This window comes from Anopheles bellator, chromosome 1 (genome assembly GCF_943735745.2).
Source record: "Anopheles bellator chromosome 1, idAnoBellAS_SP24_06.2, whole genome shotgun sequence".
Classification (NCBI taxonomy): Eukaryota; Metazoa; Arthropoda; class Insecta; order Diptera; family Culicidae; genus Anopheles; species Anopheles bellator.
Genome location: NC_071285.1, coordinates 32,653,748 through 32,674,801, shown reverse-complemented (window position 1 = coordinate 32,674,801; position 21,054 = coordinate 32,653,748). Strand labels below are relative to the sequence as shown.

The window sequence follows — 21,054 nt, the reverse complement described above, 5'->3', positions numbered from 1 at the left end:
GGATACTCCCAATTTATTTATCAATCCGATTGAAAGCCATCATTTTTGGCAACCGTTTGTTTTAATCTTAAGACTGGAAAGATTTTTTTGTTTAATCGATTCACGCCAATCTATCTCGAGTCTGATGTACAATCCACCATGCTGGTAGGCCTGGTACTGCAGATTTGGCTCTCCTCCCGTTCTCTTTCCAACCATAGCGATTATTTGTTTCATCGCACGCTCTTCAAATTCTCGCTGGTTGTCCTGATTGCTCCGAGCGGACATATCGCCCGCCCAGTTTCGACCGTATGAAAGTTTCGATTTTCTTCGAATATCCTTATTACTCTGGTGATTCTGAAGATGGTGTTGTTGATGGAAGGAGGGCGTGCTGCTGTACTCCGATTCTTCTCCGTCGGAGCTGCTGGTAGTGCTGCGACTTTGATTCGTAGCGGACTTGTCGTATTCCTCTGAGTCAGAATCGCTTTCAGTATCCAGCAGGGACTGTGACATATTTCTGTGATTTGAACGATTATGCAATATAGCGTCACTATCGACGTGAAACGTCGGCAACAAACCCTGACGCGACCGGTGTGGTAGGATACCGATCCCGTTCCACCATGGATCTGCCGATGAATTTGGATGTTTGAAGGGAGGAGACTCATATAGGCAGCCACCATCAGAGGCGTGAAGCGCTAGCTGTAATACCGCACGATCGCGATCAGTATCCACTTGCACGGTATGCTCGCGAAAAAGACATCCCTAAGGATTGAGATTGGCATGATATCAATGAAGTCTAAGGAAGAAAACAGTTTACCCACCGTTGGTCCCGGTAACGTTTCGTAACGATACGCTTGTTTACCACAGCAAGGAAAACGCCCGGCTGGCCCTGCTACTCGTCCTTCAGCTGCTGGTCCAAGAAATTGGGGTTGCTCTGGATGATACTGACACCACATCATCTGGCTCACAGGGAAGTGCGTATCGCAGGTTGAACAGTAGAGAAAGTGGCAATTGCCCCAAAGACGCCAATAAACCTTGCGCCAAGAGCGCAATTCTTTATGCAAGCTCGAAACGTAGTTAGTGACGTTCCAGGAGGTGTCCTTCATATGCGCGCTTATAAGTTGACCCCAGCGATTGAGGCGAATATTTTGCGGCAGACAGTGCAGATACGTGGCGACCGTTTGAGTTAGAAACTTACCGCACTTTAAGCATCGAAACATTCCAACCAACGTTGCATAGTGTCCTCGTAGAGCTTGTGGTTCATTTTCGCATAGACATTGTATCAGCTTAGTCCATAGACGAGGTGCAATGCGATCTTTTTTATCCTTTACCAGCTCTAACTCGAGGTTGGTGAACATAGCCGCAAGTCTGGTTATGATGCTATCGTTCAAGCAGGCTAGATTTGCAGAAGCCTTTACGACCTCGTTAAGTCGAGCGTGACAAAACGACAGACAGTCGAGCAGAAGAGGTTCCATCTGCAAGAAACTAGCCGAAACCAATATTGGAATTACATTGGTTGGATCTAGAGCCGGCCAGTCTTCTTGCATCACTGACTCCCTCTTCACCCATTTCATGAGCCACTCGAAGATCTGCAGATCGCAGTGCACCGAGATATCCATATCCTCAAGCCGCTGTCCGGCTGTAACGTCCGCAAAATAGCCCATCTTGGAGACCAACAGTTTCTGCGGACACGTAAAATCTTTTGAAGAACCTTTCACCTCATCACACACATGTATAATGACCTCCGGCCTTTGGAAAAAAAGGTGAAAATGTTACAGAACAGTATCTGCAAAATTTGCTAGCAAGTACTTACTCGGAGCGACTGTCCGGAATTGCAATCTGGGCAATTGAAGACTTTCTTCGAATGCCAGTCTTTGTGGAGCTGCTCGCGATCAAAAAGTTCTGTGAAACATCGCCTACGGCGGAAATAGTTGATTTTTTCCCCCCAACGCCCCCGATATTCGGTAGCTGGGTATCGGGTGACGAGGTTCCTCCTGTTCCAGATTTATTTCCGCCTACGCCAATGCCGATAGACATATTAGTAGCAGTATGTACGGCATGTGGACTGGATCCGGTTGCTTTTTGTCCTGATGCTCCCCTATGATGATACCCGGAACCATTCGAGGGACAAACGAATGGCAGCACAGAGTCGAGTATGCCTTCGTTAAGCACCACGTCCAGTTTTTCGTTCAGGATAGTTTCAACTTTACTTTTCGGAACTTCCTGTGGTTCGGGTTTACTTTTTTGTGATTTTTGTAAAATGATTCTCTTTTTCATCACCATTTTTTTTCCTGTCGGTGATCGCAGGACGACGAGGGCATTGTCATCAGTACCTTTTGAATCCTTTTTTGCCAAAACCATTGAGACTGTCGGGTTTTTTATAGGTGACGCAACTGATGTACCATCGGTGGGATTACAACCATCCTGAAGGTTTTTCTGTTGGATGTTACTTACCAGCTCATTCCGAGCTAGTTGATTGTAGTCGAAGGTTGACAGATTTTTCTTACAGTTATTGAAAGAATCGTTTACTTGGCAAGTTACATTCAAGAATTCCAGAAAATCGTGCATCGAAATCGAATCGTTTTTGTCTGTAGGTAGCGTTTCTGCCATTTTGTTGAAATTGTGCACAGCCAAATAATTTGAAAATGCTTTCAATAAAACCAGTCGTGAAAAACTAATTTGAAAACAACTATTTATTCATCTCCCATGGCAACGCCATAAGTCACCAATGTTCGTTTCGTCGTTAGTTAATCATTTTGATTTTCTAACAAAAACTCGGAGAGATGTAGTAGAAAATCGTGATGTTTGCGAAAAGATTTTGTGTATAGTTTTTTAAACAAAAACTATTCAAAACCATCAAAGTACATCAAGTAATGTACGCGATAAGATCAGAATTTCAAGTAAATGTTAATTTTAATATTATTGCGCTCATGCACATGCGCTCATGTGTCAGAGTATTAGATGCCTAATGTCTCGGCCGCACTAACCCCTGAGTTTAGAGTAGCCGATAGTTTTGCTTTTCTATTTTATGTTTTTAAACAATTTTCTAGGATAGGCTTCCTTTACTGAAATAAATCAAATTTGAACGTTATTTTGTCGAACAGCAGCAACGTGCTACATAAAGTTTTCGTACCACCTTGCTAAAGGCTTTGTTTGTTGCATTCAACGTCCGAATGTTTCAGTTCTTATTTTTTTAATTAAATTAAAATAAATTATAAATAATGATTCGTTATTTTACACGGAGCAATAGAACCTAAGCGATAAAAAATATCGCAACGGTTGATTAAAATATCGAATCGAACTAATCTTTTCGAATCGAATCGAATAATGTAGAAAATGCACCTTGATCGCTGAATTTTTTGGTTTGAAATCATCTACAATTTTCTTCTTTCTTCTCCAAATGCGTACAGCACTGCTAGGCATACAAAACATGCATCCAATTCGATAATGTTGGTACACTGGTTTTTTGACAGCTGACAAAGCTGGTATCGAGAGGACGTGACGTCAGAAAAGTCTTTTCCACAAGTTTTGTAGTGAGCGATAGCCGTGAATCTAAGCACAGAATGGTAATTGTTTAAAATTATTATCAAAACGTATTATGTGCACGATTATGATACGTTAAAAACATATATAACAGTTAAACGATGTCGGAGCAAGTAAAAGCCATGTAATCGTGTTTTGCGATCCGACAAAAATTGGTATCAATTGACGCTACCAGCGTAGGACCCTTGCCGGCTTAACGCTGAGTACCATATTTCGCAGCTTCATAGGTTGGACGAAGACAATATAAAATGAAAGTGAAAAAAATCGAATTTGTGCTACCGAACCGATGAACTACTGCTATGACAATACCGCACCATGGTGTAAGTCGCAGCTGGATGTTTTTTCATTTGTTTTTTTTTTCGATTTTCCCCGTTTTAGGGTCGTGTACGTACAAAGACGGTCAAGAAAGCCTCAAAGGTTATCATCGAGAAATACTATACTCGTTTGACTATGGATTTCGACACCAACAAGCGCATTGTCGAGGAAGTGGCCATCATTCCCACGAAACCTCTGAGAAATAAGATCGCTGGGTAAGTATGCATTTTCGTGACTTATAGTTCCCGGGTTTTATATTTAATGATTCATTATAAAATCCATTTCTTCAGTTTTGTGACTCACCTCATGAAGCGCCTGCGTCACTCGCAAGTGCGTGGTATTTCCATCAAGCTGCAAGAGGAAGAACGCGAGCGTCGTGATAATTACGTACCGGAAGTATCAGCACTGGAGCAGGACATCATCGAGGTCGATCCAGAGACAAAAGAGATGTTGAAGCACTTGGACTTCAGCAACATCGTTGTCCAGCTGACAAATCCCACTGCTCCCGGCTACAGCAACAGACGCAACTGAAGAGTTGGTCATTTCTCAGCGCTTTTGGCCTGGTACACCGCGTTAAAATGTAACTGGAAAGGGTTTTTGTGTCCTACACAGAACATCCTCAAACGAAACTAAATTAAAACCACATGTAAACAAGGCGCAGAAAATGCGTTTGTGAAACAGTAAACATTGTATGTGTTTTGTTGTTCCTTTTCTGTTTTCATTTCCTATACATATTTTTTTACAATCAATAGCAGTAAAACAAGAGGCTTACCAATTGGCTGCTGTAGGTGTTATTGTCTTGCACCAGGTTGTTCACATCGTACCGGTTTCATAAAGTTAGTACTTAGAAATACAAGTAAATGCCAAACTAGAAGTAGAATGAGTTCGTTTTTGTTTGGTTGCAGGGCGCTTTATATTATTTATAACGTACGATTTTTACACAAAAGTTATTAAGCGAAGCATTGAAATGCTTCAAATGATCTGAGCTAACCAAGGCTGGTATTTACGGTAAGGCTTGAAGGTTGTGCTCATAACCTGCATTTCATATTTTCTACCTTTTTGGATAAAGTGGTTCGATAATGGCAATATTGTAAGATTGTAATATAGTCCACATTTACTGTTTTCTTTGGCGTTGAAATTTTTCATACGGTATAGAAAAAGGGTCGCGACCCAAAATGTTATGGTATTAAAATACAAGTCCAAACATTTTGTCAGGTGCCTTACTTAAACTAGATAGTCTTGAAAACACAATTACACGAAGTAACACTAAACTTCTTGTCATTATTATACATATCACTATTTTATTTTTTTATAGTGCTCTTTTCCTCCAAAAAACGAAATGAAATAGCTCAGTCCCAAACAACTGAAAAAAACAAAATGTGACTTTGATTTGATCTCTTCAGATGAAATTACACTTGAAACCATACAAATACAGCTTTGCTGTTTGAAGTTAGTTGTTTTTTAATTGTTGAGCTAAGTTTTTAATAATAAATCGCAGTGATATTTTCCATCGCATCTTCCGTGAAATAGGGAATGAACAGGAATCTGTTTTGCGTCATGCATAAATATTTCTTTCTGCTCATCTCTTGTATAGGTTCTCTACCGAACATCTTCGTCGTAGGTGCCGTTGAAAGCGCTCAGTTTGCTGGTGGAATTCTATCTTGGTGTAAGGCAGTGCGCAAGCCGCTGAAAGTATATGATTCTGGAGGGTTCCATCGTTACATATTTTATCGCGTATTCTATTGAAACTCCGAAAAGCCGAATCTGTTTGCAGTTGGATATTTTATTACTAGGTTTGTGTCTTTGTTTATCTTATTTTCATATCACCACCTTTTTACATCCCCATTACTTCGTTTTAATTAGAGATTACAGTGCACATTGTGTCGAAGCTGTTCATAGTTTCAGTGTAAGTGTTGGAATGTTTCAAGGGAATTAAAAAAGGTAACAATAGGTAACATGTGTAGAACAGCCAACGAGCATCGTTTACATTGGTTGTAAGAGGCCGTATTCAACTGCCTGCATGTCGTATTCAGTTTCCATGTTTATCAGTCGCCGCCATTAAGAGAATATAGGTTTCCCATTTTTGGCTTTAAGACGAAGTGCACACGTACGAACATTAGGAGGAGTGGAATGGAAGGGAAGTCAAATATCTTGCGGTCTTTTTTGGTCGGTCTTTTTGCCAGCGTGTGTAGGAAAGAAAACCAATCCTCTCTTTGTGTTCATCGTGAACCATCGCCGTTAGGGCAGAGTGAGCCCCTGTGATGAATTGAGCGAGAGATATGAAGCTAGGAGTGTATGTTATATACACTTAAAAATATATATAATACAATTTATACATAATATATATGTTGCCCCCCCTGATAGAGCAGTCGGTAACGCTCGTCGCTGTCAACGCCGCTGGCCAAGGTTCGAATCCCGCGACCGGTTGTCCGCAGCCGGCCATGGTTTCGATTACCGATACCGGCGCTGACAGAGAGGGGTTGGCGCGGGACCAACAACCCCGCCCGTAAAAACGATCGGTTACGGATAGCACCAGGGATAATTGACATTAACATTGTCTCTGGTGCAGGCCAAGACCGCACAGCGGTTGTAGCGCAAAAGAAGAAGTAATATATATATAATATAATATAATATAATATAATATAATATAATATAATATAATATAAATATAGAATAGGAAGAAATACTGATTGATGTGTACAGAAAAAATCAAGCTAACGCAGCAGTGAATAGTGGAGTGCGTGTGCAAGTGTGGTGTTGTTGTTCAAACCGCTTTGAATTTGCTATGCAAAATACTTCCGATTGCAAAATATAAGACGAAAGCAAAAATCCTTGGTACCTCGTGCAATATCATGAAGTGTATTTTAGTTTGGTAATACGTTAGAAATAGAAAACTCATTATCTCTGTTACTGTAGTATGAGAAAGTATGATCGAAAATGTTGAAATGATTTGCCTAGTTAATCACGTAAAAGAAGATTCGGTGATTTTGTTTTACTTTCTCGTTAACTTCGCGATATACCTGTATATATCTCTAACGGAAACGTATTTACTTTCGCCAGTTAATATTTACGGAAGGGATTACTACTGCTAGTTGTTGATTTGTTCGTTTTGAAAGGATGTCGTTATTTAAGTTGTTTAAGGGAAGAATATTGGACAACTGATCATTAGATTTTAATTTTTGGTATGTTTTTGGCAGACAAAGATATAAGCCAATTTCGTATAAGCCACTAGACACTGTTTGCAAACCGTTATCTTTCGGAAATTAGGAATTATTGGATTTTAACGAATACTGTTTGGAAATATTGTGCAACGTTACTTCGTTCCATCTCCTCGTACCGCATCATCTACGAAATGCTAAACATTTTCCTTGTTCCTGTCTTCTATTGTGTCTAGATAAAGTCGAAATTTTGAAAAATCTGTCTATCGGCCTATAGATGTGTTTTGTCTTCTATGGGTATGTGTCCTGGTGAGTTGTGCAGTATGATTCACCATCGGCACCTTGGGAAGATGATTCGCGAAGCCTTTTGAGACGGTACAGACGATGATTTAACATTAGTAGCGTGTGTCAGTTCACTTTTGACGAGTGTAGTTGTGTGCCAAATGAAGTCGTGGCCAGTTTTTGAACCGGTAACAACCTACCAGAATCCTGTATTTTCATCACGTTTGGACATTATTCGGTTGTGTGTTTCATCCAATCAGTACATGCAGACGTTCTGATGTTCTCATTCAACCAATGAAGTCACAATGTTAATGGCAACGTTGTTTGCAGGTGTACAGAAAAAGCTACGCACAGTTTGTTAAAAAAAATTGTTTGATATCTAACTGTAAGATTTTAAGTTATAAGATGTAAGAGATACGGTTTTTTGCCTATCGCATCACCGCGAATATTTGTACGACTATCCGAGCTACGAAGTTTAAAATTGAATTGAGTATAAATTGAAATTATTGCTAGCTTGAAAAATGGATAAATGGTTCCGCCGAGACGGTCGAAACAATCAGTGGTTTTGGCGTGGTTTTTATAGTAAGGGATATCTTTTCTAACAGCTCCGTAACAGTTTTTATTAAGTGAGTTATTAAAAAGCTCCGTAAGTTTTATTAAATGCCGCATTATGTTCACTGAAGATTTCTACGAACAACAACAACGTAAATAATTCAATAATAATAATAATTAATTCTAGTATTACTTCGCCATTGGGCGGTGGTGCTAATAGAGAGATCGGCTGACATCGCCACCAAAAGGAACGGAACAAGTTAACGTCCATATCTTCAGGGGTGTCGTTCGACAAGGTTTGGGCGAGCTCATTGACCCGACTAAAGGGCAGCTAGCAGCCAGGCAGACACTGTCGAGAGATCTTCGTTGGGTATCCTTGTCGGGAAACCCAATTGAATGGCTAATATTTTATAACAATTACGTGCACTCGACGGATATGTGCGGCTACTCAAAGAATGAGAACATGATCCGTTTGCAAAGATGCATTAAGGGCGTCTTATCTGGTTCGGTGCCACACGTAATAGGGAATCTGCGACGGCGATGTGTTGGCGTTGAACCCGCCTAGAAATATTGATAGAATACAGCATGGCTGTGCAAGGACTCTTGCGATCACATTTTCGCTGCCGATCTGTCCGAGCATCTGAACAACACGACCCCATTAAAAAGTGTAAGCGTAAAAGTGCCACCAGAATTTAGCATAAGATGGGCTGCGATTCAAAGATCACGGGATTTGGCGGATATCCAAACCTTCGCGAAGTTCATAAACGAAATTGTGGAAAACGCCAGCAGCGTGACGTACTACGTACCGATATGACGATCACGTGGCCACTGCAAGCCTTCCGAGCCCGGTGATAATCACAAATCAACGAACTATATTAATGCACATGTTCTAGTTCCAGAGTACAGTCGACCCGAACAAGACGAACCAGGTGCAGGCTCACCTCCACGTTTCCTGTGCTTTAAACAATTCAAATTGGAAAATTGTGCAAGGTTCGTGGCGATGCAACATGAGCTACTACACGATGCTAATAGAACGCTTATGAAGACCGCCATTATCCATGAAGATCGTGGATAATGCCGTATCTGAAAGCTGTAACTTCACTTCACACAACGTAACAGAACGTACTACTCAAGTATGTTCCAGTTTCCAGCGATGGTTCATGGAGAACACCATAACATAGTCATTGTTTGACGACAACGGGTCTTAGGCTACATTCATAGAGCAAGATCTAGCCAAAGAGCTGCAACGTCAGGAAAAGCTTCATCCACTGCATCTGAAATGGACGAGTAAAACTAGCCGAGAAGAGCGAGATTTGCCAAAACTATCATTCAACATATCGGGCATTGGTAAACAGAACCACGTGTATAAGATTACCAAAGTCCACAAGGTGCGGAGCCTGGCGCTGCTGGTTCACTCACTAGATGTAACAGAACTTGCCAGAAGATACACGCACTTGAAAGTTCTACCCCTGAAACCCTATGAAAGTATAAAACTGCGGATACTGATCGCCATATGCGACCATCACATTATCCGGTCGTTTAAGACCGTGGCGGGAAGGGCTTACGAACGAGCTGACGTCTCACCAGGATATTGAACCGCACAGAACTCAAGTAAAAACATTAAAATCAGAAAAGTTTGAGAAATTAGAAAGTTGCAGGTGGTCAGATTTGAGGAGTATGCTACTTGCGGCTTGATTACCGTGTTTTTTTGTCAAACATAAACTCATAAGCTGGTCTTGTCGAAATTGAGCAATTTTAGACCCGATTTTCCGACGAGTCGTCTCATGTCCAAATCAATGGTAAAAATCGAATCGACAAAAAGACCGTAAACTTTAATGGTTCTTCGACGCTTAGCCAACACTATTTTCCTTACTTTCTCAATGTATTTTTCAGATCTTGGTGAGTTTGGGCGTCTGGTACGTTCTTATGAACTTATCGGCCGTTTTTGTACCACCGATGAACGTAACTCGGCTTTTGGTAACTATTATCATAAGCCCACGTGAACCTTACGATTCGTATCTATTTTTGCGTCTTGTCCTGATCGAACAATGCTACCAATTATTCGTCATCAAACTTTTTTGGCTGTCCACGTCGCTCTTGATGTTGCAAGATAACACTTCTGAAAAGGCGGTTTAAAAACCGCGCAAACCTCATTTGACACGTTCTCTCCGCAACTTTCGGAAGTTCACCATAAACATAAACATCCATTAAAATACGATAACCCTTGGTAGCGCTTTTTTCATATTGAAGTAATGAAGAAGTCCTTCCTTCTTTCCAAACTTTACCACTTTACCAGGAACAAAACTTCACATTTTCAGATGCCTGAAAAGATTTTGTATAAACTTTAACCAAAAACCTATGCTACTTTAGAGACCTATTGTAGAACCGCATGAATTAATTAGTCATCCACTGTATTTTCATCACAAGGTGAAGGTTTTGATAGAATTGATTGATTGTTTTTTACATGTATTCTTCTATTGTATTTTTCATGTATTCTTTTATTTTTCTGTTTTTAGACCCGTAAATCAGCAGTGTAAGCATAATGGCTGTCAATGTATATTCGACGAATGTTACGACAGATAACCTTTCGCGGCACGATATGCTATCGTGGGTAAACGACTGTCTGCGTTCGCAATTCACCAAAATCGAGGAACTATGTACCGGAGCTGCTTACTGCCAATACATGGACATGCTGTTTCCAGGATCTGTGCCAATGAAGCGAGTGAAATTTCGCACCAATCTTGAGCACGAGTATATCCAGAACTTTAAAATCCTACAGGCTGCGTTCAAAAAAATGGCCGTTGACAAGGTATGGTTTATTAAGTTTCTAGCTTCCTTCTTAAGTGTCGAATTATTATTGCAGCAATGGAGTGATACTTTATTTAAAATATATTTCATGTATGAGAATTTAGGAATTCCTTATTTAGGAGTTTGGGGAGTATATAATCAATCGAACAACATTGTTGGAAGCGGAGAATTGTTCGATTCTATTGAGAATTACTCTCTGATGATTCTGTATTTTACATTATTTACATTGATTCACTCCTACCCAGTTTCTTTCATGCTTTTCGGATTTGAACTTTTAAACAACCGTTTGTGTTCTTAATTAGGTTATCCCGGTGGACAAGCTGATCAAGGGACGTTTTCAAGATAATTTTGAATTTCTGCAGTGGTTTAAAAAGTTTTTTGATGCCAACTACGATGGTCGTGACTATGATGCGCTAGAGGCACGCGGTGGCATAATGCTCGGCCAGAGAGCAATACAGACTGAATTGGGCGTTGGTGAGCTTCCGGCACCTCGGATTCACAGCCGACCTGCGGCGACATCTGCCTTACGAGGGTCGATCGGTACAGTAACTAGCACCTTCATACAAGGAACTTACAATCGTTGCAAAAATCAAACAGTTTTTTATCCTTTCCTTTCCTCTTTCCTCTTTCCTCTTTTTCCATTCATCAAACTGTTTTCATCAGAACTTCTCTGCTCCAAGATGCTGATTATTTGGTTATACATTCATACGTCTCTTATATTGCAGTTTATATTGAATCACTCGCTTTAGCATATGATCCCAACACATGATCCAAAAGTAGAAAATTCTAAGCATTTTTTATTTCAGTGTTATATATTGATGGGAAAAGCTGTATCATCTGAGATCATGTTAAATGTTTATTCAAGTGAATGCACTATCGCCTTGTAACTGTCAGCTCTCTCGGGCTTGGTTTTGGTTATTTTTTTTTTATTGCTCTTTAACTAATTTGGTGGCCAATGAATCACTTGGTCAGAAGGATCGTCCGTAGATCATTTGTCTAAATTGCACCGATTAATCGGTTTTGAAGAGAAACGCGTCAGTTTGCCCTAACAGTGCCCCTTATGAAATCAGCTTGAGGGTAAAACTTTAAGTTAATGCTTAATACGGTTCTGTCGGTTTTAATAATCTTCTATCTTTTCCTATCTTCTATATATATATAAATGGATATTTGTCTGTGTGTGCCGCTTTTCTCCAAAACTACTAAATCAATCTGCGTGAACTTTTGCACAGCGTAGTTTTGAGACACCGGATTGTGAATAGGAATGTTTGACCCTCCCACACATCCCGGGAGGGTGGCTCCCATACAAACGTAACATAAAATTCAGCATAATTCGGGTTGTTTTCGAGCAAATCAAACCAAATTCTGCGTGCGGGAGGAGTCAGAGACACAGATCGGGATGGTTACAATAGTTAAAAGCAGCGTTCATCAGATTACTCAATCTTGATCGAACTTTTCATTAGCAACATAGTCGAAAACGTTCATCACGCTGCTTGGCTGTTGTTTCTATAGTTCTTGCCGTAGCGTATGTACTACGGTCTCGTTCGAGTCATGCGTTCCGCTGTGAAGTTTTTTCGAATACTTTTGAAGTAGCTGGGGTTCTCCCCAGCTTTGATCTCCTCAACACGAGAAGTGAGCGACATATAAGGTTGGCTAAAAAGAAATCCATTACTTTTTAGTGAATTTTAAAACATTATTTAGGATGTTTCCGATGGTCCGATTTGCGTCAAATATGCACCGTTTTGTTGTATAATTTGTTGCTATTTTGAAGGTAGCTTCAAAATGCCTCTCTTATAGGAGTCTTGATCGTTATTGGCGAAAAATTGTATCAATTTATTTTGACAACCTTCTCTTGATCTCAACTTCTTAGCCTGTCCTGTAGAGATGTGGAGATATGAATTTAGTGTTTGGCCATGCGAAAACAACTCATAATAAATAGTTCCTTTCAATCCCCACCATATACCAAGTAGATCCTTCCTAGCTGGTATCGTTTAGGTACAGCCCACGATAGTTTAGGCACAATATTGTGCCGTGTGTTTTGAATACGAGTTGTATTCAAAATGTTCTGATAACAAGCGGGGTTGTTGGTCACGCGCCAACCCCCTGGCACGCCGGTATTGCGAATCGAAACCATGGCCGGCTGCGGACAACCGGTCCCGGGATTCGAACTAAGGCCAGCTGCGTGGCAGCGACGAGCGTTATCAACTGCTCTATCACCAGGGGCCCATTGCTTTTGGGACGGAACAAAGTTCGCCGGGTCTGCTAGTGTTCTGATAATTTTGTACTTACGCGTATATACAAAATTATCAGAATCGCTATCTTTTTTTTGTGTATGGGGTACATTATCCCCATATTCCACTCACAAGGACTGGATTCGCTATTCCCACACACATTCTTTAATTTCATGGACCTCGCTCTCTACTCACTATTCTATTCTTTATGAGTTCGGCTACAATTTCGTCGGTGCTTGGAATCAGTGGAACCTCTGACTGCTCGGTAATTTGGTCATTCAGTAAGCCATCAAAATGCTGGGTCCATCACGAGAGGACCTCTGTTACGGTACTGATCAAATTTCCAACCTTGCCCCGCCCTGGGACTGTGAAGATGTTTCAGTTACTTGCTTTTGCTTTGTAAAATTGTCCTGTAAACACAGCTCTACACTCAGTGTTGAACCAGCCAAATTTGATATTTCCCCGACGCTCGCCCAAGACGTCTTAGGCACAATTCCAAATACATTCTTGAATCATTGCGCAAACCATGTAGTGATCTGAATCGATGTTGGCCCTTTACGGTATAAAAACGGCTCTTTACTTCTCCAGCTTTTTCTTAGAGCGTGAACGTTTAGTAGGCTTATTCTATAGAATGTATTCGACAGGTGTAAAATGCATAGCGTTTCATTTACGGGGCTGAAGTCGATGACGACTTCAGTCGCAGACCCTCATAATAGTAGACATGTCTCGTAGTCATAATCATAGACATGTGTCGTAGCTTGGGTCGGTCTGGTGATCGAGATACCCATTGGTTACTGTAGCTTACTTGGTTTTCCCGCGGGCTTGATAACCCGGCTCAATACCCGTGTCACGCCTTAAGGTAATTGTGACAATAGTATTTTATCGCGTGCCGTTGTTGTGGTCCCCCGATGCTTTTAAACTCTGCCATATTCACCATCCGCCTAAGCGGTTCGGGAGGCCGTATACTCGATTCGATATTCGGAAAATATTTTCCCGGCTCTGTACGACAACAACGTGTTTAGGACGAGTAGGGGAAGAGAGCCTATTGTATCATTCGGGCGACGTAGGAATCCCATTACAGAACAAGGTAGGCATTGACAGTACTAAAGATGGCAAAACCGATAGGCTTAGCGACGTTGTGTTGTGCTCAAGCCTGAAAATACGTTTTACCTTGCAAAACAGCATTTTGCAAAACCATTGGGCAATTGTTAAACAGAAGTGGAAAAGAATCGTTAGGTAATAAGGGATGCTGAACAGACATTTTTACACTTATTTTTAATTTTTAATTAATTTATTGATGGCTTTTTTTCAAATTTTTCCGATGCGGGAAACATCCTGTTTCTCCACTCCGACAGTGGCCTATCTGGCAAGGCATGGGGTAGGAACGCGATGTATCGTCGCCATTTATTTAGTATTTTTTTACATATAGCACATATTTTACATATAATTCTATACTTATTCTACGCACATTCACAAGTCGCGGATATAGACGTATAGACAGTCTCGGCTCCTCTACAAGGAGTTGTCAGTCGGTCGCTATCCGCTCTTGCTCTACACAGCCGGTTGACAAGGAACAAACGGTTAACGAAGTGTTCGCCAAATAAGTTGTGAAGACGTGGCCAACTTATCTTGTCGCAGCTGCAGCAGCAGCTGTATCGGCCTCAGCCTCCAAGCGTTGTTCCACTTGCCACGCCTGTTGAAGCTGTTGCGTTACAGGGCTTTAAGATGCTCTACTAGATTTTTACGTTTTGATTTTCGATGTATTCGACAGTTGGTGTTCCAGAGCGAAACCTCGTAACATTATTTTCATATCAAGCATTACAACAATAAACACATAGCCTTACATGTTTACAATTTCCTTTAAAAAAAAACGTGCAAAAGAAGGAGGTTTTTGCCTTTGCTTCTTTTACCTGTAATGTGGGCGCAAACAATACTGAGTCAAGCCATCGTGAAAGCTCTACGCGAAGGTTATTTTTGCCAAATATTATTTTTCTAAGCCAATCTTTTTTTTCCAAGCATCAATTTTCCTAAGACTTCAAGCAGAGTTTTGTTTTTTACAATATTTTGTTTATTGATTTCAATAGATTTTGGTTAATTGTACTTATTCAATACTTTATCAACATGTGTGCCCTTGCAGGTCTTAACATATTTTGCTTTTGCAGGTTTCTGGTAATTTGTTACCATTTTATTTAATGTACTTTTTTTTTACTCATTTCTAGATCATACCAATCGATAAGCTAATAAAAGGTCGCTTCCAAGATAATTTTGAGTTTTTGCAATGGTTTAAAAAATTTTTCGATGCCAACTATGATGGTCGTGAATATGATGCGATGCTCGCGCGTGATAACCTGCCGATGGGTATGGGTTCAGGCGCCTGTGCTTCTAAAGGCAACGGTGTTTCGGGTGTTACAGCGCCCCGGAAAATGCCCATCGTCGCAGCTGCGCAACGTGATAGAATAAAGCCGAGTACGTGTTTGCAACATCAAATAGTTTATCTTAACATTCTGATAAAAAATAGATATAACCTTATATCCATCCTGTCATTATGGCTCCCTTTCTAAATGATCAGGAGCTACAATGCTTATCTCGTAGAAGTTTTACCCCTGTATGTATTAAATAACTAATAACACTAATACAATATTTTGAGAAAACTAACGAGGCACACTAAAGAATGTGAATTTTGTTGTTTATTTTGTTGTTCCATTTTGTGTTTTTTTTTTCATTCCATTTTCCATCATTATTTTCTGTATAGAACAGCTTTTTGCAATTGCAAAAGTAGCGGCTGATTTTTGTTTAATTTCTATTTTTGTTATGTAATATGCAGAAATTATATACAACATATTGTAACGATCCTTGCAAAATCAAGTATTGAAATTTTCTCCTGATTTTTTAAATGTTATTTCGAAAAATCGACAGATACTCGTGATCACCGTTGTAGTCGCGGTGCTTTGATACATACGAGGGCTGTTTAAAAAGTTCTAGGACTTCTGTATTTTTTTAAATATTGGTTTATTTATGAATATATATAAATATATTTTTTAAAGTAATCCCCACCAGATAAAAAATTTGTGCCAGTACTTTTTCCAATCCTCAAAGCACTTGAAAAATCATTTTTTTGTTCAGCTTCGTCTTTTTAACTGCTCAATCTGTCGTCCTTTAATTGGCTTCTCCAGTTTCCGGAACAAGAAAAAGTCACAGGTGGATGTGGCATCATTAGTTTGTTGTTTTGGCCAAAAATTCGCGCAGAAACAACGATGTGTGAGCAACGACGCAAAAGCCAAATTTTTCCTTAATGATTTGTTTTTCTACAATGCGGTTTGCTTTGCACAAATTGGACATAACTTGCAGGTAATATTCCTTATGGACCGTTCTACCCTATGGCAAGAACTTATGATGCACCACGCCGCTGCAATCGCAGAAAACTGTAAGCAAAACCTTGACATTAGACAGAACTTGGCTCTTCGTCGTTCACATCTTCTCGTCCCTCTGAGAACATTTTGAACCACCGATAAACGTTGCTTTCGGCCAAAGTAGCTTCACTATACACTGCAGTCAACATTCGGAATGCGTCCGCGCATTTAATTTTGGTTTTCGTACAAAATTATACCAACACAATGCCCCAAAAAAGCAAAAATTGAATACACACAACCCGCGGAAATCCTAAGGCCCAAATACTTTCCACAGCCCTCGTACATTGTATTTTATCTTTTAGATCATGTCGATATGGAATCTTTACGCTTCTTTGAGATTGACCAAAATGTCTGGGTAGAGTTTGTGCATGATCGATGATTTATATACATAAATGAAATGTAGGTGAGAATACCAATTCAGTTTCTCATATGGTTTTGGAAGAATGTAACTTAAAGACATATACATGGTTTTCTTTTTAGTTTCAGAGTCCTGACGGAAAATTAAAACTCTTGAATTTTGAGAAAAACTTTCGGACTGTTTCGGCCGAAAATATTAGAACTGTGTACAATCGGGACACGCTATAAAATATCATCCATTATAGTGCACAAATAGTTTAATCAATCACAATGCACTATTTTTGTCATATTTTTCACTGGCAAGATCATGAGAAAGCCTTCCTTGGTAGCGTGGTCGGGAAGCGCTCCTCGTTGTCCAGCTGCATGCCTGGTCGATTTTCGATACGGCTGTGACAATATGGTTGATGCGGAGACAACAAAGATTGTCTCTGTTAAAGGCCAAGACCGCTCGGTAGTTGTAATTGCCGGATACGAAAAAAATCACTGGTCACGGCAAAGGGGCAAATAAGAAGAGGAATGGCATCAGAACGCATTATGCAACTAATGGCGTTCGAAAGCCGTGATTTTCTGATTCAGCCAAGTAGATCACAGCTTTCTTGTTGTAGTGTAGTGTTTACACTAGTGTTGTCTATGGTGCAGGCAAAGACCCTCAGTGGTTTTAGCCGGTTCATGTCCGTTCATGTATGTCCGTGTATTCTAACTGCCGGGCCACACCAAAATCGGACCGCAAAAATTTCATTTTTGCGCTTTGTGTGGCAGCAAAAATATAAAAACGAAATGTCAAACGTGTTTACATTCGTGTTTTTGGTCCGAGAAAACAGAAATAGAAGAGAAATAAATTGATTTCTGAATATTTTTTTTCTGTTTTTTCGATTTTGTTGCTATAGCAGTTGCAAAGCGTTTGCTAATAGTGTTTCCGGTCGGATTCGCGGTCGGCCAACACATAAACGTTTTTTGACAGAATCGCAACAGTTTGTCATTAATCTGAAATGCCAAAATCGTTACGCTACGCATCGTCTGGCGCTGCAGTAACAAGTTTTTATGGCAAAATTTGAAACAAATAGGAAAACCATGTATATTTCACATGATCGTTGAAGTCCGTGTATTGGGCCACCTTTTCTTCTGTATAACCTATTCTTTTTTAATTTTTTTAACAATGGATAAGAGTTTTTATAATCAAACTCATATTGCATGTTACTTTACTGTCTGTATTTATTAATATAGTACAATAATGAAACCTAAACATAATGTACATGAACGTTTAAATGTGTTCTTTTGGTGAAAATACGTTTTTATGTTTGAGTATTATGTTGTAACATTTGTTAATGAATGCCGCTAGTTGCTTATTTAATTTTTTTGTCAATTACATTAAAAACTCCCTTCCTCTAAAACCTAACCTCCTATAGAGGTAAAACCTTGACATGCTTCTCCCATACAGCATATTGGAGTAGAGTAGTTATTTCATTTCACTTGCACACCTATTTATTGTTCCGTTCGTATTTAAATCCTACATTCATCTGACCTTTTTTTATTTCTTTTTCATTTTTGGTTCAACGTTATTATTTTCCTGGCGATTTCGCCTGGGCACTTGGAAACTGGTCTTAAATCTTTTAATCGATCTGATCTTTTAATCTATACAAAATAATGTGCGGCAACCAACCAAAAAAAATATCCTCATCTCTTTCTTCAACACAAAATAATCCTGCATGATTTCCATCTGTATACATTTTGCGCATGCATTGGTACTTAAAAACACCCGTTCTTTCGGGCTTGTAATCACTTACCCGATCACGTAAACCTGTCTAACATTATCCAGTGTCCAAAGTTGCACCCACCCGACAGATGGTTCAGAGTCCACCCGCTCGAATTAGCAGTGGCGTCAATGTGAACACCAGCAAATCATCCTCGCAAAACAGTGTAACAAATCAACAGATCGAAGAACTGACCTCACAAGTAACGGATATGCGATTAAACTTTGAGGGATTGGAGAAGGAGCGTGATTTCTATTTCAGCAAGCTACGCGATATTGAAATTTTGTAAGTTTTTTTTTCATTTTGAGCCTAATTTTAAGCATAGAGTTGTTTGCCTCTTAGCGAAACATATTGACCATATTTGTTCTTATACCGATGATTGATTTGGGCTTTTTTTTGCTAATCAGGTGCCAGGACGATGAACAGAGCCAGAGTCCGTTCGTTCAAAAAATTTTGGAAATTCTATATGCAACAGAAGTAAGCGTTGGTTTAGTTTTAGTTTTGTCAAAAAAAAAAGACAAAGCTAAATAATAACTGCACTTTGATTTCTGTGATCTATAATATGTAATATGTCTTGATTTTGTATCAACAGGACGGTTTTGCACCGCCAGATGAAATTCCGCCAGAGGAAGAGGAATACTAGGCTGTGTCGTACATCAGCGAATACTGCGACTGAAGAAATTTTACCACAAATTAATGCAGCCGCGGCCAGGACATGATACCACGTCACACTGAATGCCAAGCACTAACGTCAACGAGAACAAGAAACACTTGATAAATACTAATTATTAACATTGTTTACTCTCCACTGGTTTTCACAAAAAAAAGAAAAATCTTTGCGCCTATCAATGTCCTGAGATGAGATTATGCATAAACAAGTAATTAATCACTTTTCTTTGTTCTTTTTTAAAGAAAATTCTTCTATGAATTATATTAATCTTCATTTGAATCGTAATTCGATTCCCTGCTAGGTACTGTACTATTTCATAATAGAAAAAGCCCTCCATAGATTGTAATTATTTTCTTCGTCTGCATATCACAAATTCTTGCACGCCACGTAAATTGGAATCATGACAGTCGTTATTTTGGGAAGCGTTTTTTGGCTTATCTAATGTGAGGTTGATTTCGAAATATAACGAAGGGTTATCTACATCATTACGTACATAATAAACAAAGCAAAAAATAAAAATGTTTGTAATATGTCAGCTACCAATTACTTAACTTCGTACTTTAATATTAAGTTACAAAATAGTGGAAGTGATTTGTGTTATTTGCCTAACTATTTTAGGCTACCCAGCGAGTCGAGGAGCCAGCGGACACACTGGATAAAAACTGTCTAGATGTTGCAGGTTCGTGGATTTTGTAAAGAAAATGAACAGTATCATTGATATAATGTGTTGGTAGTATTCGAATATAAGACACAGGCAACTTTGATTTCCATGACAGCTGTGTCCTCGAACTACTGCTACTACTGTATCTATAGAGCTGATAGAACGTACACGCATTAATTCGAGCAGTAATCAGCAAGAAGTACTTAGGTACGCAACCTAGTGGTTGCTACCCTATACACACTTAATAAACTTGATATACGTGGGCCGTTCAAAATGTCAAATGTAATGTACATATGAATTTCCGCGGGCTATCTATATCCGATTTTAGATTTTAGATTTTTTCGATGTTGCTACACATGTCAGTGACTTATGGTGAGATTTTTATGGTTCAGCCATTTTAAGTAATCGGTCCATTTTTGCCAGCTGTCTGATCAGTGGATCAGACGATCTAACTGCAAAAAATGGTCGTGTAGATTCCTTTCCCTTCCATCTTAAGGCTCATGTGTAGCCTCTTTTCCTGCCAGACTTTTTTGCACGAAGATTTTGGTTAGCGAATCGTACATTTGCTTCCCTCGCAAATTCAGTTGGGCATCGTCAAGAATAGACCAAGACAACTTTGCCTTTTTTATCTTTACCAAAGGTTTTAATAAATTTGAACAAGCCACTCTGTTTTTTTTACGCTGAAACCTTTCTTCTTCAAGAGATAATTGGTAATACCTATTTCTGGGTGTTATTCGCAACGTTTCGTTTATACGGGCGGGGTTGTTGGTCACGCGCCAACCCCCCTGTCACGTCAATATCGGGAATCTAAACCATGGCCGGCTGTGTGACAACTAGTACCGGGATTTGAACCCAGGCCAACTGCGTGACCGCGACGAGCGTTACCGACTGCTCTATCTGCGGGGCCAGACGAAGCGTAACGTAACGTTTTTGGCATTTCAGATTAATGCCAAACTGCTGCGCGCTTCTGTCAAAACGTTGATGTGTCGGCAGACCGGAAATCCGACCGCCAAACCCGTTAACAACCGCTTTGTTTACAAGAGCGACCTGAACAATCAAAAAAGGATGATGATGAAGAATTGGTAGCATTGCTCGATCGTAATGCATGTCAGATACAAGAAGAACTTGCAGAAATGTTAGGAGTTGACCACACAGTTTCCCATCGCCTGAGTGGGAATGATTAGAAATGGGAATGATGTTTTATGGGTTCCACATGAATTGAAAAAAGAGGAATTGAATGAAGGCACACCATTTGCGAATTTCTGCTTGCGCTGTTGAAAAGGAAAGGGTTCTTGTACCCGTATCGTCACTGGTTATGAAGAGGAGAGTTTTTACAATCCTAA

General features: G+C 39.8%; 3 protein-coding genes across 8 annotated transcripts; 2 read left to right on the top strand and 1 right to left on the bottom strand.

Moving 5' to 3' along the window:
• Positions 1 to 39: 39 nt before the first annotated feature.
• Positions 40 to 2,586, bottom strand: LOC131215446 (SANT and BTB domain regulator of class switch recombination). Its single transcript, XM_058209836.1, has 3 exons — positions 1,790 to 2,586; positions 798 to 1,725; positions 40 to 738 (listed from the first exon to the last, which is right to left on the bottom strand). Exons 1-3 carry the CDS (start codon positions 2,584 to 2,586, stop codon positions 40 to 42), a joined length of 2,424 nt encoding a protein of 807 aa, XP_058065819.1.
• Positions 2,587 to 3,453: 867 nt separating this feature from the next.
• On the top strand, positions 3,454 to 4,519 carry LOC131206033 (small ribosomal subunit protein eS17). Its single transcript, XM_058198396.1, has 3 exons — positions 3,454 to 3,542; positions 3,898 to 4,049; positions 4,125 to 4,519. The coding sequence occupies exons 1-3, from the start codon at positions 3,540 to 3,542 to the stop codon at positions 4,363 to 4,365; spliced, it is 396 nt and encodes a 131-aa protein (XP_058054379.1). The 5' UTR covers positions 3,454 to 3,539; the 3' UTR covers positions 4,366 to 4,519.
• Positions 4,520 to 5,487: 968 nt separating this feature from the next.
• On the top strand, positions 5,488 to 19,971 carry LOC131205626 (microtubule-associated protein RP/EB family member 1). 6 transcript variants are annotated; one of them, XM_058197811.1, is made up of 6 exons: positions 5,488 to 5,627; positions 10,343 to 10,635; positions 10,937 to 11,174; positions 18,455 to 18,665; positions 18,788 to 18,857; positions 18,973 to 19,971. In XM_058197811.1, exons 2-6 carry the CDS (start codon positions 10,369 to 10,371, stop codon positions 19,021 to 19,023), a joined length of 837 nt encoding a protein of 278 aa, XP_058053794.1. In that variant the 5' UTR covers positions 5,488 to 5,627; positions 10,343 to 10,368; the 3' UTR covers positions 19,024 to 19,971. The 6 variants fall into 6 exon arrangements, with proteins under 6 accessions (XP_058053794.1, XP_058053793.1, XP_058053789.1 ...); XM_058197810.1 differs by having other exon boundaries at positions 18,446 to 18,665; positions 18,973 to 19,970; XM_058197806.1 differs by lacking the exon at positions 10,937 to 11,174 and adding an exon at positions 15,082 to 15,328 and having other exon boundaries at positions 18,446 to 18,665; positions 18,973 to 19,968.
• The last annotated feature ends 1,083 nt before the right edge of the window (positions 19,972 to 21,054 follow it).

Bases quoted from the DNA above. Each gene is read 5' to 3' on its own strand.
- LOC131215446 (XM_058209836.1), bottom strand. From the start codon at position 2,586: ATGGCAGAAACGCTACCTACAGACAAAAACGATTCGATTTCGATGCAC. The intron at 1,726-1,789 runs GTAAGTACTTGC...TTTTTTCCAAAG, and splicing joins ATTCCGGACAGTCGCTCCGA to GCCGGAGGTCATTATACATG. The intron at 739-797 runs GTGGGTAAACTG...CTCAATCCTTAG, and splicing joins AAACGTTACCGGGACCAACG to GGATGTCTTTTTCGCGAGCA.
- LOC131206033 (XM_058198396.1), top strand. The intron at 4,050-4,124 runs GTAAGTATGCAT...CCATTTCTTCAG, and splicing joins CTGAGAAATAAGATCGCTGG to TTTTGTGACTCACCTCATGA.
- LOC131205626 (XM_058197807.1), top strand. From the start codon at position 10,369: ATGGCTGTCAATGTATATTCGACGAATGTTACGACAGATAACCTTTCG. The intron at 15,329-18,445 runs GTACGTGTTTGC...AACATTATCCAG, and splicing joins ACGTGATAGAATAAAGCCGA to TGTCCAAAGTTGCACCCACC. The intron at 18,666-18,787 runs GTAAGTTTTTTT...TTTGCTAATCAG, and splicing joins CTACGCGATATTGAAATTTT to GTGCCAGGACGATGAACAGA.